At 61.5% G+C, this 15,349-nt stretch overlaps 3 protein-coding genes across 5 annotated transcripts; all 3 read right to left on the bottom strand.

Annotated features, from left to right (window-relative positions):
- Positions 1-1,014: 1,014 nt before the first annotated feature.
- Positions 1,015-7,352, bottom strand: LOC135993351 (sestrin-3-like). Of its 2 annotated transcripts, none has more exons than XM_065643149.1 (9): positions 7,197-7,352; positions 5,076-5,279; positions 4,687-4,869; positions 4,335-4,571; positions 4,138-4,249; positions 3,757-3,875; positions 3,134-3,324; positions 2,668-2,812; positions 1,015-2,386 (listed from the first exon to the last, which is right to left on the bottom strand). In XM_065643149.1, exons 1-9 carry the CDS (start codon positions 7,260-7,262, stop codon positions 2,297-2,299), a joined length of 1,347 nt encoding a protein of 448 aa, XP_065499221.1. In that variant the 5' UTR covers positions 7,263-7,352; the 3' UTR covers positions 1,015-2,296. The 2 variants fall into 2 exon arrangements, with proteins under 2 accessions (XP_065499221.1, XP_065499222.1); XM_065643150.1 differs by having other exon boundaries at positions 3,772-3,875.
- A 368-nt stretch (positions 7,353-7,720) lies between these two features.
- Positions 7,721-9,270, bottom strand: C12HXorf65 (chromosome 12 CXorf65 homolog). Its single transcript, XM_065643688.1, has 6 exons — positions 9,246-9,270; positions 9,020-9,106; positions 8,710-8,844; positions 8,539-8,607; positions 8,308-8,429; positions 7,721-7,834 (listed from the first exon to the last, which is right to left on the bottom strand). The coding sequence occupies exons 1-6, from the start codon at positions 9,268-9,270 to the stop codon at positions 7,721-7,723; spliced, it is 552 nt and encodes a 183-aa protein (XP_065499760.1).
- Positions 9,271-9,874: 604 nt separating this feature from the next.
- Positions 9,875-15,056, bottom strand: IL2RG (interleukin 2 receptor subunit gamma). 2 transcript variants are annotated; one of them, XM_065643420.1, is made up of 8 exons: positions 14,915-15,056; positions 12,964-13,054; positions 12,557-12,741; positions 12,256-12,401; positions 11,984-12,146; positions 11,432-11,540; positions 11,276-11,360; positions 9,875-11,173 (listed from the first exon to the last, which is right to left on the bottom strand). In XM_065643420.1, the coding sequence occupies exons 1-8, from the start codon at positions 15,000-15,002 to the stop codon at positions 10,973-10,975; spliced, it is 1,068 nt and encodes a 355-aa protein (XP_065499492.1). In that variant the 5' UTR covers positions 15,003-15,056; the 3' UTR covers positions 9,875-10,972. The 2 variants fall into 2 exon arrangements, with proteins under 2 accessions (XP_065499492.1, XP_065499493.1); XM_065643421.1 differs by having other exon boundaries at positions 12,256-12,398.
- Between the last annotated feature and the right edge of the window lie 293 nt (positions 15,057-15,349).

The raw sequence follows: 15,349 nt of genomic DNA, 5'->3' as shown, positions 1-15,349 counted from the left end.
GCAAGGCCAGCTCATTGTGCAGAAACAGAGAGATAGGGAGCAAAAGGGAAACTGCTTCACGTCTCCTGGGGACAGGCAGCTCTTCGCCCACAGCCAGCACCAGCCTGTCACTCCCTTCTGTCTCCCCAGCAGCGCAGGGTGATGGCAGGGGGCGAGGGTGCTGCTGCTGGCAGCGTGCTGGGAGCCAGCCCTGGGCTGTGCCAGGCTGCAGATGTGCTCTTTGCTTTGGGAGCGGTGAGCCCTGTGGGTAACTGGCTCCTGTGGCATGTCCCAGCTCTGCAGGGGACAGAGCTGCTTCTGCAGGGTAAGGGCTGGCAGGTTGCTGTGGATAATGGTGGCAGCTGTCCCAGCACCAGTCATCCTGGCACTGGTGCCACTGTCCTGACACCAGTACTGACTCAGTCAGTACTGCCCAGCCACCAGCTTGGCCTAGTACACGCTGGCCCAGCCCCAGTGCAGGTCATTCCAGCCCATGCTGCAGGGAGGGCACCTGCAACAGGGCTGGGGAAAGAGCTGCTCCTGGGTTCTGGCCTTGCTCACTGAGCACTTTCTCATGAGCAAAATGCTTCTTCCTCAGCTGCAGAAGCAGCACCCACACCTCACCCACCCGTGGCCAGGTCCCCAGCAGGGGAGAAGCCAGCTCCTTCTTCTGGCTCTTTCCTCCTTGCCAGAGCACCACAGACCCTTGAAAATCTTCCCTCTTTTCCCATTGAACATGCAACGCTGTGGGAGTTGCTCATCTGAGCATGGGAAGGGGACATAGCTGAGCTGAACAGGGTGGGTCCAGCCTCAGTGACCAGCCACTGGCCCTGAACCAGAGCTGTGGGTACAGGACCCCACCATGGCTGGGGACGTGGGTTTTCTGGAGCTGGAGCCATCTCAGGGCTGCAGTCAGCGAGGCACTGCTGTCCTGCCTTCAGAACAGCCATGTAAGTTTGGATCCCCACTCCCAACGGAGAAACGGAGCACACGTCCATGTCAAACATAATATATTTATAGCAAAAATAGGCTTTTTCTGTAGCTTCCATACACAAGGTTTTCTCCCCGTACATTTACGCAGTAAACAGGTCGACTGAAGCAGCGTGTGCTGGGCTGACTCAACATCTGCCCTTGCTTCAGGCTCCCACGTATCACGGGTGGCCTCGTTCTCTCCAGGTCCCTCATACTTCCCCAGCCAGGGGCTGTGGTGCAGGCAGGGAGCAGCCCTGGGACATTGGGGAGCTCCTGCCTGCCAGGCAGAGGGCAGGGCTGGTGCACAGGCTGTCTCCATTCGAACTGGGACAGCCCAGGGAGGACCCCCGTCCTGTTCAAGGAGAAGCTTCCTGTAGCTCACTGGTGCCAACTGCAGGCTCCTCCACCATGCTGTTGAGCAGTGAGTGGGCACAGGACCTCAGCCCTCTCATCGTGGTAAGAAGATACAAGCCATGTGAACTCAGGAAGCCTCCCTTGTTCCTCCTGCCCCTCTGTTGAAGGGAGGCAGAGGAGGGGCTTTGGGACAAGCTCCCCGAGGACTGCCCGAAGTCCCCTGCAGAAACCTCCAGAGCCTGAACACTGTCAGACACTTTATCACCCCCTGTCAGAGAAGGCAGAACACTAGGGCACCTTGCCAGCAAGAGCTTCACAGTTTGAAGTTCTCCTGGGTCATCTCTTGTCCATGCTAGAGGGGTTTGGCACATAGACCTAAAGGGCAGGACATGTAAGCAGCAAGCGCATCCCCTTCCCGTCCTGGGCTGGAGAATGGCCCTCGCTCGGAGCCAGCGCTCCTCCCTGCCTGACCACGCAACCCAAGACATTGCAATGCACCCATTGCCTGTTCCCAAACAAGATGCATCACCCCAACGAGGCCAGGTGCCCAAGGGTGGCCTGCAAGCGGGGCAGCCACTGCAGCACAGGGAAGGAAGCCAGCTCTCCCCTCTGCCCTCCCTGCAGCAGCTGAGGCTTCTGCAGCACCCAGGCAAGGAGTTTCTGCTCATGGGGGAACATCCCTCTAAAGTGCCCCCCAGTCCCCTCCCGCCTCCCTCTCCCCAGCCTTTGGCAGTCCTCCTTGGACAGGTTCAAGTCTCCAGCATCACACTGACATCTCAGCAGCATGGACTTGCCTCACAGTTTGGTAATTGCACGTAACGGGGCCACTCAGCGAGCCCCACAAAGGGGAGAAAAAAAAAAAAAAAGAACAAGACAGTCAAGTAAACTAAATCAAGTGATCCCTCGCTGTCCGTCCCAGCATGACGGGACATGCATGAGTCCAGGGATAGAGGATGCTGCCCGGCCCTGCCGCAGCGCAGCTCTCCACCTCCTAGGAGATCATGTACTGGGTGATGGCCTGCAACGCATACAGCAGCTCTGCCTGCATTCGGGCTTCCAGGATCAGCAGGTTCACATGGACCTAAAGGAGAAGGAATAGGCATTCAGGCAACTGCAGTGTGCTGTGGGCAGCAGTGCAAGGAAGCGCCCGCCTGGGCTAGTGGTATTTTGGCATGAGATGAAATGCCACCAATTTTTCCCACATAGGCAGCTGTCCTTTCCCCCTCCATGCAGTCCTGCAGCCTTGGACTGGTTTGGTGGCTCAATGGTTTCCTGCACCCTCCCCACATCACCCCAGCCTGCAGCCCCTGCCCACTCCCAGCCCCACCACAGCCGGTCAGAGCCAGGGGCTGACTGTCCCACCTTTTCACTGTGCTTGAACTGCTTCCAGAACCTGTCAAACATTTCTGGGTTTGTCTTCTCTGGGTAGCAGGTTACGGTTTTAATGTAAACCTTGAGCATTCGCTCCAGGAGCTGATTCACCTCTGCGTAGTCGTAGTCATCGTACCTGCGGGGAGCACAGGGGCGAGTCATGGCCAGCACTGTGTCCCTGTGGAGCATCTCACCCATAGTCTGCCCAGGGCACAGCACAGCTGTGCCCTGGGCAGGGGGACACGCAGCAGCAGCCACCAGGCACCAAAGTCCTGTCCCCAAAGCCCCCTGCCCTGGCCAGCTGAGTATTTCTTCCCTGCCTGGCCCAACATCCAGGCAGGCAATTCACCTCTGTCTCTTTTCCAAACGCACCTGCAAGACAGCCCGAGTGCCCTACCCTCTTGCTGCCTGGGTCAGCTCTGTTTTCTCCCCTGGACCATGATATTGGTTTCCCTACCTAATGCCAAACATGCAGTGGATGTAGTTCCAGATGCCCCGCTTGAAGACAGAGGGTTCACAGCCCTGGCGCTTGGCCATGGCACTGCTTTGCAGACCATCCACCATCCGAAACTTCTCATCCAGGAGATGCCCGATGTCAGAGTAGAGCCGGTTGACCAGTGAGAAGCCATGGTCTTCCCAGGAGTAATCCTATTGAACACAGCAAGAGGCTTTCGTAACTGCAAAAAGGAGCCCAAGGCATGTTCCCAGGAAAAAGGGCTGGAGACCTTGGGACACAGCAGAATTCAATAGATTTGCTCTGAGGGCAGCTCTGCCACAAACCACAACATCCCTCATCAGACAGCTTTTGAATTATTTCAACCCTTGCCTCCCTGAGGGCCATGTGAAGAAATCGGCAGCCCTCGGAAACAGAAGTCACCGGTCACCTCCCTCTCCCCAACCCTAGTTGGGGCAGGTCCCCCCTCAGAACTGAGTTTCCCCACTTGGGCATTTTGCAAAAGCAGCTGTGCCAGATCCGGGCTGCACGGACACCCCCATGACTGTCTGCTTCCCACCAGGAGTGGAGAAGAGAGGAGAGGTGGCAGCCCGGGCTGCTGCCCGCCGAGAGAGCAGGAACCTCACCTGGACTCTGAATACCTGCGTCTGATCCTCATCGCGCCGGGCAAAGTCCTGGTATCCAAAGTCAGGGTCCTGCATGTAGCATGAAAGATTGGTGGCACTGGTGACTTCCCCATCGGTATCTGCAAGAGGGGAGAGCCCCACAGACGGGTCAGAGCAATGCTCAGCTGCCCTGTTCCCAGCTGCAGCAGGTGTCAAAAGCTGGGCCTTGCTGTGACTCTTTGGGAAGTGCCACTGATTTTTTTCCCCTGCCGCCAGCATCCCAGCAGCCCCTCTCTGAACCATACCTCATGGAAATCATAAGAATAGACATGGAAGAACAACACTCAGGTATCCCATATAAACTCCCATCCTGCACACCTACCCCTGCTTCCTGCCCCTCACCTTCCTCTCTGTCCTGCTGCAGCAGCCTCGTCTCCTCCCTGCCCTCAGTCTCCACATGGATCCGCTGCATGCGTTCCCGGAGGGAATCCAGCTCCATGCAGGAGTCCAGGGACTGCGGAGACACAGGCTTGGGGGTGAGGGCAGCGGTCCCAGCCGCACTCCCCCGTCCCTCCACAGACCCACACTCGGGGGCTCACCCGCTTGCGGTTGATGCGCAGCAGCTCCTGGCTGCAGCCGTTGCCAGCGGTGGCTTCGCAGAAGCACTGGTTCCCGGGTGACAAGGGCTTCAGGGAGCCTCGGCCTCCTGGCCCCTCGTCCTGCTCGCAGCCACAGCCGAAGACAAAGCTGGCGAGTGCGTGGCAGTGTGCCAGGAGGACAACGGCATGTACCAGCTCTGCCAGTGACCAGCTCCACTCACTGATTTTCAGCAGCTTCTGCAGGACACAGACAGACCAGTGATGCAACACGGACAGCATGCTGGCACCCACTGGGGGTGCTGCTGTTCCCACTGCTGCCCTGGTCCCTGGCTGATATCCCCCCGCTAAATACCTCAATGTGCTCCTTGGTGATGAGCCATGGCCGGTGTGCCAGGATCTTGTTGATCTCGTTGAGGTTGCGGAGTTTCGGGGGGATGAAGTCGAGGCCGCGCAGCCACTGGGGATCACCCCCTGCCCGCAGGAACTGCAGCACATGCAGGTTCACCAGGTACCGGCACTGGTGCCGGGCAGCTGCCTGCAAGAGCAGCACATCAGCATCTCCACACTGCGTCAGGCATCCTGGGTCCCCACACCCACCTCTTGCCCAACCTCCAGGACATCATGATTTTGGCTTTGGCAGAGAAGCCTGCGGCACAGGCTGTCTGGTGGAGGGAGGGCAGGGAGCCTCGCAGGGCTGAGTGGAGCCCCCCGTCCCCTCCAGCAGCTCCCAGCAGGGCTCACCATGATGGCAATGTAGTGCCGGCAGTCGAAGGGCAGCGGGCCGTCCATGTGCAGCAGGTAGTGCTGCATCTTGAGGAAGCTGTCAAGGTACTGCGGGTGGTAGCCCATCTGCTGTGTCACCGCCTCCAGCCGCCCTCGGCTCGCCAGCACCTTCACGAAGAGGAACTGGGGACGCTCGGGGTCACTGCCGGACATCTTCACTACCTGCAGGGAATGCGCTCTGCTTAGCTCTCCCCAGAGCATCCCCTGCTTCAGCAGCCCATCCCAGCCACACTTGGGCTCTGCGAGGGGCTGGGATCCCCTCTTCCATCTTGGTGCTACCAGAAGGACACCACCAGGTCAGAAGGACTTGGGTGGGGGAGATAGGCAGAGCACTGCTTAGTGGGGTCACTGCTAGCAGGAGGACAGGCTGCAAGAAACACAGGTTGGTCTCCGCCTGGGAGAGGGCATTGCCTGGTGAGCAGAAGCAAAGAGCAAACTAGGAGTGATGTTTCCTTGCAGCCTTAGAGGCAAATGCAAGGTCAAAGCAGGAGAAACATGACAGATGAAAGACCTCCCAGAACAGCCCATCAGCCTTACCACCAGGCACCACCAGCACCGAGCATCCAGGGAGGGGGGAAGGGCTGTGGAGCCAGCTGAGCGGCTCCTGCCCCGGCAAGCCAAGGGGCAAGCGATGTCCTGGCACCCACCAGGAAGAGCACTGGCTTGTCTGTCCCATGGGAGAAGGTGCAAACCAGAAGTGACTTGCGAAAGTCCCCCTGCTTGGGAATATGAGCTGCCCTGAGGACACCCATGGGGATACAGACATTCATCTTCTGGTGCGCAGAGGTGGAGGAGCTGGGGGCCTTTCCATGCCCCCCAGGAGAAGATGGTCCCCAGCAAGGAGCTGTGTGACCAGCCTGCGGCTCAGTCTCTGGGGCGACCAGCTCTCTTCACTCTGGTTGTCCAGGTGAGGATGGAGTGAGCAACCAGGCAGACATGGGTTGGAAGGGGAGGCTGAAGGAAGGTGCAGGGCAGCCCCCCACCTTGGCCCTCAGCCCCTAGCTGGGTTCTCCTGCCAGCTCCCCACAGCACCAGCTCACCCAGGGTCTCTCCTGCTGGCATCACCAGCCACATCCCCCCAGCCTTGCCTCCCCAGCCTCTCACATAACCCCTGGTATCACCTTCCTCACCCTCCCCGGTCATAATCTTCCTTCTCCTCTCCTGTGCTCACCCACAGACCCGGGCGGTGGGTGCATCGCCTCTCTCCCTGCAGGTCTTTTGTGTGTCCAAGCCCCCTGAACACCAATAGGCACCCCGACCCAGCACCCGCCGCCAGACTCACCCCCTCCCTGCCCGGGCAGGTACTGCCGGGGGAACGATGCCCCAGCGCTGCCCAGCCAGCCAATCGCCGGGCAGCAGTTTGCATGTAAAGCAAGCAAGAGGATGGAGGAGCCCAGCCGGTCCTGCGCCCTGCGACCGGGAACAAGCCCGGGCAGCGCCGCGGGAGAAGGGCCGGGGGACCCCGCCTCCCCCCCGCCCAGCAGGGCAAGACCCTGCGGTGTGACACCCCCAGCCCCGGGGCTCCATCCGCCCGCGAGGAGAGACCGCGGCTCCGCTGGTACCGGTGGCTTGGCCGGTGATGCCCGCTGGGGACGCGGCCGCGGCGGGCACCTTTTACCCGGCCGTCCGACCCTGTTTTCGAGGGGCCGGAGGAACTGCTATTGCCCGCGGCCGGGGTCCCCACGGCGGTGCCGGGGCCCCCACGACGATGTCGGGGCCGGTACCGGCGAACGGTAACTGGGGCTCCATTGTGCGGGCGGCGGCAGCGCCCCCGGTGCGCGGCGCGGGCAGTGCAGGCGGAGAGAGAAAAACAAGTTTGATTGGCAGTGATGGAGGCTCGGCGCTTCCCGCATCCCGCACAAAGAGGACGAGGACGGCGCCGCCGCACCGGTACCGGCACCGGGCCGCCGGCCACCGCATCGGGAGAGCGCTGTCCCGCCAGCCCCGCGCACCGTCGGCGGGCGGCGGAAATGCTCTGGCCTGCTGGTGCCGCAGCCAAGCCGGGCTGGTGGCGGCGAGAAGGGGCCGAGCCCGGTGCTCCGGTACGGGCTTCGGTGGTCGCGGCGGGCCGGGTCCTACCTGCCCCGGCAGCCGCTGGCACCGGCTTCCTCGGGGGTGCTCCACGCTCTGGGGACACACGATCATGGTGAGCTCGTACTGCCCCGTGCCGTGCGCAGCACCGGTGCCCGGCGCCGGTCCTGCCCGCCCCGGCTCCGCTGAGCCGGGCACCGCGGCAGCCCGAGCCGCGAGGGGCGTGTCTGCCGCTCCGCCTCCACCAATCAGCGCCGAGAGGGGGCGGGACCGCCGGCGCGGCGCCCGCAATCGGCCGCGAGGGGGCGTAAGCTCGGCGCACCACGTGGGCAGGGATGGAAAGGTACCCGTCAGTCAAGCGCGGAGGCCCCGCCTACCAGGGGGCGGGGCCGGGTCTGCCCGCCGCTGGGGGGCGCTGTGGGGCCGGGGTGCGGGAGGCGCAGCGTCCCCGTGTCGCCCCTGTCCTCGTCCCCTCCCTCGGCGGCCACCCGCCGCACCCGAGCCCTGCCCGTCCCCAGTGATGGTCACAGCCCGGGCGGTGCCATGGGGACGGCCCCAGCCTTTATTGAGCCTCAGCGCTGCGTGTCCTGCTGGCCCAGCCCCTGCCGTGCTCTGGCGGGTGAAGCCACCTTGCGCCGGGCCCCCTCTGTCCCTGCTCTGCTCCGGTCTCGCCCCGATGCCTTCCCCTGTGCGGAGAGGCAGGGTGCTGGGGGCTGGAGGGGTGTGGAGACAACGGGGCACAAGGATGTGCTCACAGGGATGGAGCTTGAAGGTGGTGGAGGGCAGGGCAGTAGGGTATGAAGGTGACAGGCATGGGGACAGCAGGCATGGTGACAGGGCAGTGGGCTATAAGGATAATGACATCTGGGGACAACAGGCATGGAGACAGGGCAGTGCGGCATGAGAGTGATGGGGCACAGGGACATCAGGCATGAGGACAGGACAGCGGGGTACAAGGGAGACAGGGCGTGAGGACAGCAGGCATGGGGACGGGGCAGCTCCTGCCCATGTGGTGCTGGAGGCCACAGGGGTGAGATGGTCCCCTGGGCAGGGCTGGCCTGTGGCTGACAGTGTCCCCCGGTCCCCAGAGCAGAGGTGGCCTTGGTGAAGGTAAGCGAGCCCGCGCCCGCTGCCCTGGGGGCCACTGGCAGCCTCTTACCTCTGCCTGGCTTTGCACCGTGGAGGTCAGTGTCTCCGTGTCAGGCGTCCTCCTGTCCTCTGCCATCCTACGGGTGCCAGCTGCCCTCCTCTGTCGGCGCTCGCCCTGCAGCCGCAGGCCCTCTGCACCGGAGATGGGGCTGGGGACTCCGTGGCAGCCCCTGGCCCCCGTGCCGGGTCCCCACGCTTGTGCCCACCTGCCAGCTGCTCCCCATCCCGTCCCGTCACCCACCTGTCAGCGCTGAGCTGGGGTTCTTCAGGAGGGGCGTGAAGGACCAGGTCGTGCGGTCTTCCTCGCTCCCTGTGGGATGGCCCTGTGGTCACTCCAGCCTGCTGTGCCCACTGCCCTGGGCACTGCCGGGACCTCCAGGGACCGGGGGGCTCCGCTTGCCTGGACACCTACCAGGCACTTTAAACTCCACCCTGCACAGATAGTAGGTGCCATGTGGCTGGAGAAAGTCACTGGCCCTCTCGCTCAGGCTGGTCACCTGGAACAGCATCTTGGGGGTGCCCAGCTCGTCACACAGGTCGATGACGTCTGGAAAAGCCCGGGGGGAGGTGTGTGGGCTGCTGGCATGGTGAGCCGGGGGCCCCCCACCTCACCGCTGTGCCCACATCACAAGGGGCCTGCGCAGCACCCCAATGGAGACAGGATGAGACGCTGGTGCTTCTGCCGAGGCTGAGGGAGCTGCAGCCCCACAGCCAGGACTCACCGGTGTCGGGGATCCCCACCATCCTCCTCACATAGGAGAGCAGCCGCAGGACGGCACAGTCCGTGTTGGCCAGAAGGCACTGGTCATCTGCAGGGAGAGCGGCCATGGCTGAGGGCAACTGGCGGCCCCGACAGCGGCCACAGAGGCTGAGCCCAGCAAGACCGTGGCATGTGTCCCCCCGTGCCTGGGGAGCAGCAACCCACAGGATGGCCGGGAGGGGACTCACCCCCGTGCTTGATGTGGATGAACATGCTGCTGCCGTGAGCCCAGGACGGTGGGGATGGCGGGTCTGGGACTGTGGGAACAGTGGGGCCGAACCGTGCCCTGCAGCACTGGTAAGGTCGGAGGTCAGTGGGGTGGCTCTGCCACCACTTCCTCCAGGGCCTGCGAGGGGGCCCGGCTGACCCCCAGCACAGCAAAGTTTTATTGCAGGCGAAGGAGCAGTGAGGCCCCGGGGGGACAGCCAGGCTGGCCTGGTGCCTCCGGGGCAGCAGCCCTCGGGGCTGGGGATGACATGGTGGCTTGGCCCCTCTGGCCCTTGGTGTTTGTTCCCCAGCCCTGGTGTCCCTGTCACTGGCCAGTGGCTCCTGCCTGCTTGGCTACAGCTGGGATTGACATCAGCTGGGGCCGGATCCCTAGGCTGTCACCTTGTGGGACACATCCCTGGGTGTCCTTTTGGGCACCTTGGAGCAGGGAAGGGGGCTTGGTGTGCCTCCAGCAGCCCAGCACAGAGCTCCATGGGAGAGCAGTGTGAGCTGTTGAGGAAGTCTCTTTTCCCCAGGTTTCCCAAAGCAGAGTCTCAGGCATGGATTCCAGAAATTTTTCTTAAGTCATTTATTTTAAGGGTACAGCGGTATATCGCAGCTCAAGCTGGGTGCTTCTGGACAGGGACCTTGAGCAAAGAAAACCCAGGTCAATTTTAACCCTACCAGCTAATTTTCCCACCCCTTGCACATCAATTCAGACCAGTTGTAAAATCAGAGTCTGGGGCTTCCCTGTTCTTCACTGAATGCCTTGATTTATGTGTTTCTTATCTCTGAGAGTGGTTGTTTGTCTTTGACTGACCAGCCTGGACTTCAATCTAGGTGCTGACCACCAGTTGCTATTTTGCACCTGCAGCTGGGAAGTTGAAAAAAGTCCTTGGCAATGCCCAAAACATTAGTAAGTTCTCACATTCTGCTGTTTCTTGTCTTCAGACGTGCTGTTCCACTGCTTATCTCTAGGGATGCTGCTTCTGATGATGATTAAAAGCTCCCTTATATTCTGGCTTGAACTGACTCTGGGGCCCTTCTTACCAAAGCAGAAAGTTCAGAAGTTCACAGCTTGTGGCCTAAAGCTTACTTATGCTGAGTTATGATAAACAAGTTCTCTATAAGCAGTTTCTAAGCAAGTTATATAAGAAACAGTATACTAAATAGTTCTATAAGCTAAGGCTTGAACTTAGGCTAAGACTATCTGTATTTCCTAACAGGAGCCCATCAGCCCTCCAATGGCTCTGTTCCGCTGCGGCAACCCTACAAGGGTTCCTGCATCTGACAGGGCTTGTGGTGGGATGTCACCCTTCCCTCCTGGACACCCCAAGGACAGGGCAGGTGCTGGCACATCATGCAGCGCGCCCATTGTTCTGCAACACACCCAGAGCAGTGACCCAGTGCACCCGATGCACCACATAGAGCACTCAGAGCAACAGGGCACTCGGGGTGCCACTCGCTGCACCCAATGCACCATGCAGTGTACCTATTCACCACCCAGTGCAGCCAGTGCACCCAGCAGTGCACCCAGCACCCCGCGGTGCAGTACAGCTGCCGAGTTGCAGGGTGCTGAGTGTGGCTGTGGCAGGGAGCAGGGCTGGAGGTCCTGGGTATTTGGGGGAGATAAGGGGAGAGCAGGGAGTGAGGTCTGCAGGGCAGCAGGAGTGCAGAGCAGGTGGGGTGCAGGGGTTGCAGGAGTGCATCACACTCCTGTGTAGCTGTTCTTGTAGGGGCTATGCTCACTGGGGACAGACAAGGCGCTGGTTGTCACTGGCGGGTGGTTGCTGCTTTCCCAAAGGGGCTCGTAGCTCTCCTTGGGGGGCAGCTCACACACGTGGCAGATGTTCTCGCTGTAGTTGGGCTTGAAGCTCTCCACGATGTCTTTGGGGACTCCGGCCCATTCCTCCGGGGAGCAGAGCAGAGTGAGAGGAGCCACCACACAACACAGCCCCAACCCCACGGGGCAGGGGACGAGCCTGCGCAGGGCTGCGCACAGCTGCCTTACCTGGAAGTTGCCGTTGTGGGTGATGAAAAGGTTTTCGAAGTTCTTGCTGGGGTTGGGGATTCGGGGCATGAGGATGACCCACACCCTGCATGGGAGAGACATGTTGGAGGAGAAGAGACGCAGCGCTGCTGTCCCCCACTAGCCCCCCACACTCACCTTTCCATGCGCACCAGCAGGACGACGAGGACCAGCAAGAGGAGGCAGGAGGCGATGGGGATCAAGACCGTGTGGATCCAGAACCAGTGCAGCTGCTCCTCCACCACATCTGGAAAGAACTGGGGTGACATGGGCCCCCAGTCGACACACCACCATGGCAGTGGGGTGGGCACACTGGTGGTCCTTTGTGGGTGGCCATGTCACTGTTCACAGCAGGGGTCAGCTGGAAGCAGAGGCTGGAGAAGGGGTCTGTCACCAGTCCCTGCCACGCTGTCACCACAACTGGCTGGTGACCAGGTGTGCCATAGCAGCCCTCCAGGGTTAAGAACTCCTGGTAAAAGTCAGCAGGTCCTGCTGGCAGGGGGTGTTTGGCTTCCAGAAGTGCAAAGGACACGGGGGCCAGTGCTGTTGCCTGTGCCCCAGGTGCCCAGGTGGGTCTCACCCCTACAGCTGCTGCCTTGGGCCAGTTTTCCACTTGCTTGGCCATCTCTCACCTGCTGAGCCCCATCACATCCCAGCCTATCCCATCCTGCTGCAGCCCCCAGGACTCACCCTTGCTAGTGGAGTTGCTGCCCCAGACCACGGGGACGCTCCACTCACTCCAGAGCTGGGTGCTGCCACAGTAGCTGTTGATCTTGCTGCGCACATAGAAGGTGTAGTACTTCTCGTAGTCCACGCTGGGGAAGGAGAAGACATCACCTTTCACCTGGTGCTCCTGCAGAGAGACATGGGCCATGCAATGAGGGCTGGCACAGCTGTGGAGGCTGGTGCACGCCTAATCCTTGGGCACAACTGTGAGGGTGCCATGTCTGAGGGGCTCTCACCGTCCAGCTGGTGTCCTTGTTGCTCTTGTACTTGACGGCGTGCTCCAGGCACTGGGCTTTTGGGTATGGGGAGGTCCAGGTCAGCTGCAGCTGGTTGCTGCTCATGTTACAGATGGTCAAGTTGACGGGTGCCGCTGGTTTCACTGCTTGCAGGTGATGCCCAGTGAGTGCTGCCCCCATGCCCCAGTGGCCCCACCGCCAGCTGGGACATGATGGGGCAGCCCTGGGGACCTACAGACCCCCTCCTGCCCCGCAGCAGCCTCAAAGAGGAGAAGAGTGGGTGCCCGCCACTGCTCCTTACCCAGGTCCTGCAGCTCCATGGGCTCGCTGGGGATGTCCAGGGTCCTGCCACCAAGGCTGGCATTTACGAGGACGCGGAAAGTCTCGAACTCGATGATCTCACTCTGGTTGAAGTGGCAGCCAACACTGATGCCCTGGTCCTGCAGGTAGCGCTTGCACTCCACGACAGGGGACCTGTTCTCGTACCTGTGCCGCAAGGGGTTACTGGGGCTCCCCAAGACCCCTCACATCCCAACCCTCCCCGGGACCTCCCTCCCCAATTGCCACAGAGTCAGAACCTCCCCACCCTGGGCTTGGGGACGAGGAGCATGCTGATGCTGGGACCAGCAATGCTGGCAGGAACCTCCCATGCAGGGACTCACTGCTGGACACTCTGCTGTGGGGTGGCTGTGGGGCAGGGGCACCTACCAGTAGTAGAGGGAGTAGTTGGCCGTGAGTGTCTCTCTGCTCCCCCACCTGCAAGTCATGTACTCCTCGTTGAAGACGACACACTCCACGCCTGCGAGGAACAGACACAGCTGGGCACCATGGTATTGGGTGGCTGCGCCAAGGCCCAGGAGTGCACCAGGGAGACACATGCCAGGAGTCCCTGCACATCCCTGTCAACCTTCCTCCGTGTGAGCCCAACAAGCCCGGCTCTTCCTAGCGGAGCTGCGGTGCAGCCTGCCTGCAATGCTGCGCTAGCGCCACCCCATTCACACATGCCATGCTGGTGATGCCCAGGCTGCCAGCAACACTACATCTGCCTCCAAAGGACTGCTGGCCAAGCAGCTGTCACTCCTGCATTCATGCCACTGGCTCCTCTTGCTCTAGATGTGCTGTTTCACCCCAATTCCTTCATCTGCAGACACTGTGTGCAGCCCCTGGCACTGTAGGACAGGACAGAAACCCTTCCTTGCCAACCCATTTTGCTTGTCCAATAAAAAAATCACAGGTTTTCCAGGATTTGTGCTTGATGTCTCCATCCTAGCTAAGCTGATCTTGCTGTCAATATTTTGGGTGCTTGCAGGTGCCCATGTGTCCCTGTGTCTGGGTGATGAGGTCTATGCTGGGACGTGCTTTCCACTGCAGTCCCTCTGCCATGAGGCATGGGGCCAAGCCCCAGTGGTTTAGTCTCTGCCGTAAATGCTGTCAAACCCCGGGAGGTTGAGCAGCTGCTCCAGGCGCCCACGCCAGCTCATCTGCCCCATCCTTCCGCTGTGCTGTGCCAGCTCCGTTCCTGCCCACACAGCCAGAGGCCACATCCTGGGCTGGCTGGGGGCAGCGGGGCCACCAGGGCGACGCCAGTTCCCTCAGCAGTTATTGCCACAGTCTGCTCTGGTGGCCAGCAGCATGGCTCGCTGAAGAATGAGCCCCTCCGATGGACTGAGGTGCCTCGCAGAGCCCTTGCAAGTGCCAAATCGGCTGCTGGTGGCTGAGAACTATCCTGGAGGCTCTGAGAAAAAGGGATTTTTCCCACTAAAAATCAGGCAATGGGACATCTGGTCCCTTCTGAGGTCCAAAACCATCAGCCAGCACCATGGGGGCAGGAGAAGGCCAGAGCTGAGCTTTCCTGGGCTGTAATGGAACACGATGGAGCAAATAGGAGTTGCGCTCTGGTTGTTTCTGCAAGTGGAGAGGGAGGGCACCCTCCTGGCAGCCTGGGACGTCCAGGGATAAACGGGCTGCATTTCCATGGAAAGCTGCTGGTTTACTGACAGCCAGCCAAGAAGTGGATTTTTTTCTCCGAAAACAATGGCTGGGGCCATGGTGCCGGGTAGAAAGAGGAGCCGCTGTCCCCGCCTGCGTGTGGCACCGCTGACATGACTGGGATGGAAAGGGCAGGTGGCACAGATCTGCCGGCTGCCACCATGGCCAGGTGATGCAAGAGGTCAACAGGATCTGCACGTCGCATCCTGCCGCTGCCCCTCACCGCAGGGACCCCCATGGCCAGGGTACCCCCCACCACAGGGACCCCCATGGCCAGGGTCCATCTCAGCAGCGCTGCCTGTGTTGCTGGCAGCCCCATGGCCGGCAGAGCTGCAGGGCTGAGACTCGTGTGGCCAGTAGAGCCAAGCGGCCAGGAGAGCTGCAGGGCCAGTAGCCATAGTGCTGGTGGTGCCAGTGATGCTCTAGTGCCGGGGCGAGAGCAAGGACACCAAACAGGGCTCCCCCAGCAGCCCCACTGCAAGGGGCCATATAGGCGCTGGGTGTCCTGGGATGCATCGTGGGGTCCTGGCGTCTCTGGCGCATGACTCAATGGCTCACCAGCCCACGCAGCCCCACGTCCTGTCCTTTTCCGCCATTATCAGAGAGCGACATCACCCATCCCCACCACCCATTGGGCACTCTTCCCCCTTGGGCCCATGTGCCTCCTTACCTGGAGGGCTGCGGGTAGCAGCGAGGCAGGGGCCCAGCCCGCAGAGAAGGAGGAGGACAGGCACAAGGAAGGCGCTGGGCACCGCCATGGCGGGGTGAGCCGTGGGGCGCGTGTGAGCAGCTGTTGTGCACAGCCCACCGCGCAGGGCTGCCGGCTTCCGCACCCGCGCCACTTCCTGCCCCACGGCACCGCCTGCCACCGAGGGGCCCACCCCACGCGGCACCCCACGGGTCACTCCAGTGGGGCCACAGCTCACCACACCGGGGCCCCGCGGCTCATCCCACCGGGGCCCTGCCACCCTTCCTGCCCAAGCCCCACAGCTCACTCCTCAGACCCCCACCGCCTGCCCCACCGGGACCCCCAATTCCTCCTGCCATGTTCCCATAGCTCTCCCCGCCATGCCACAGGGTCACCCCCGCAGGGCTGCCCCCCAGG

This window comes from Caloenas nicobarica, chromosome 12, assembly GCF_036013445.1.
Source record: "Caloenas nicobarica isolate bCalNic1 chromosome 12, bCalNic1.hap1, whole genome shotgun sequence".
NCBI classification, from domain to species: domain Eukaryota; kingdom Metazoa; phylum Chordata; class Aves; order Columbiformes; family Columbidae; genus Caloenas; species Caloenas nicobarica.
Note: the sequence above shows the minus strand (reverse complement) of the source record. Positions and strands in the feature narration are given on the sequence as shown.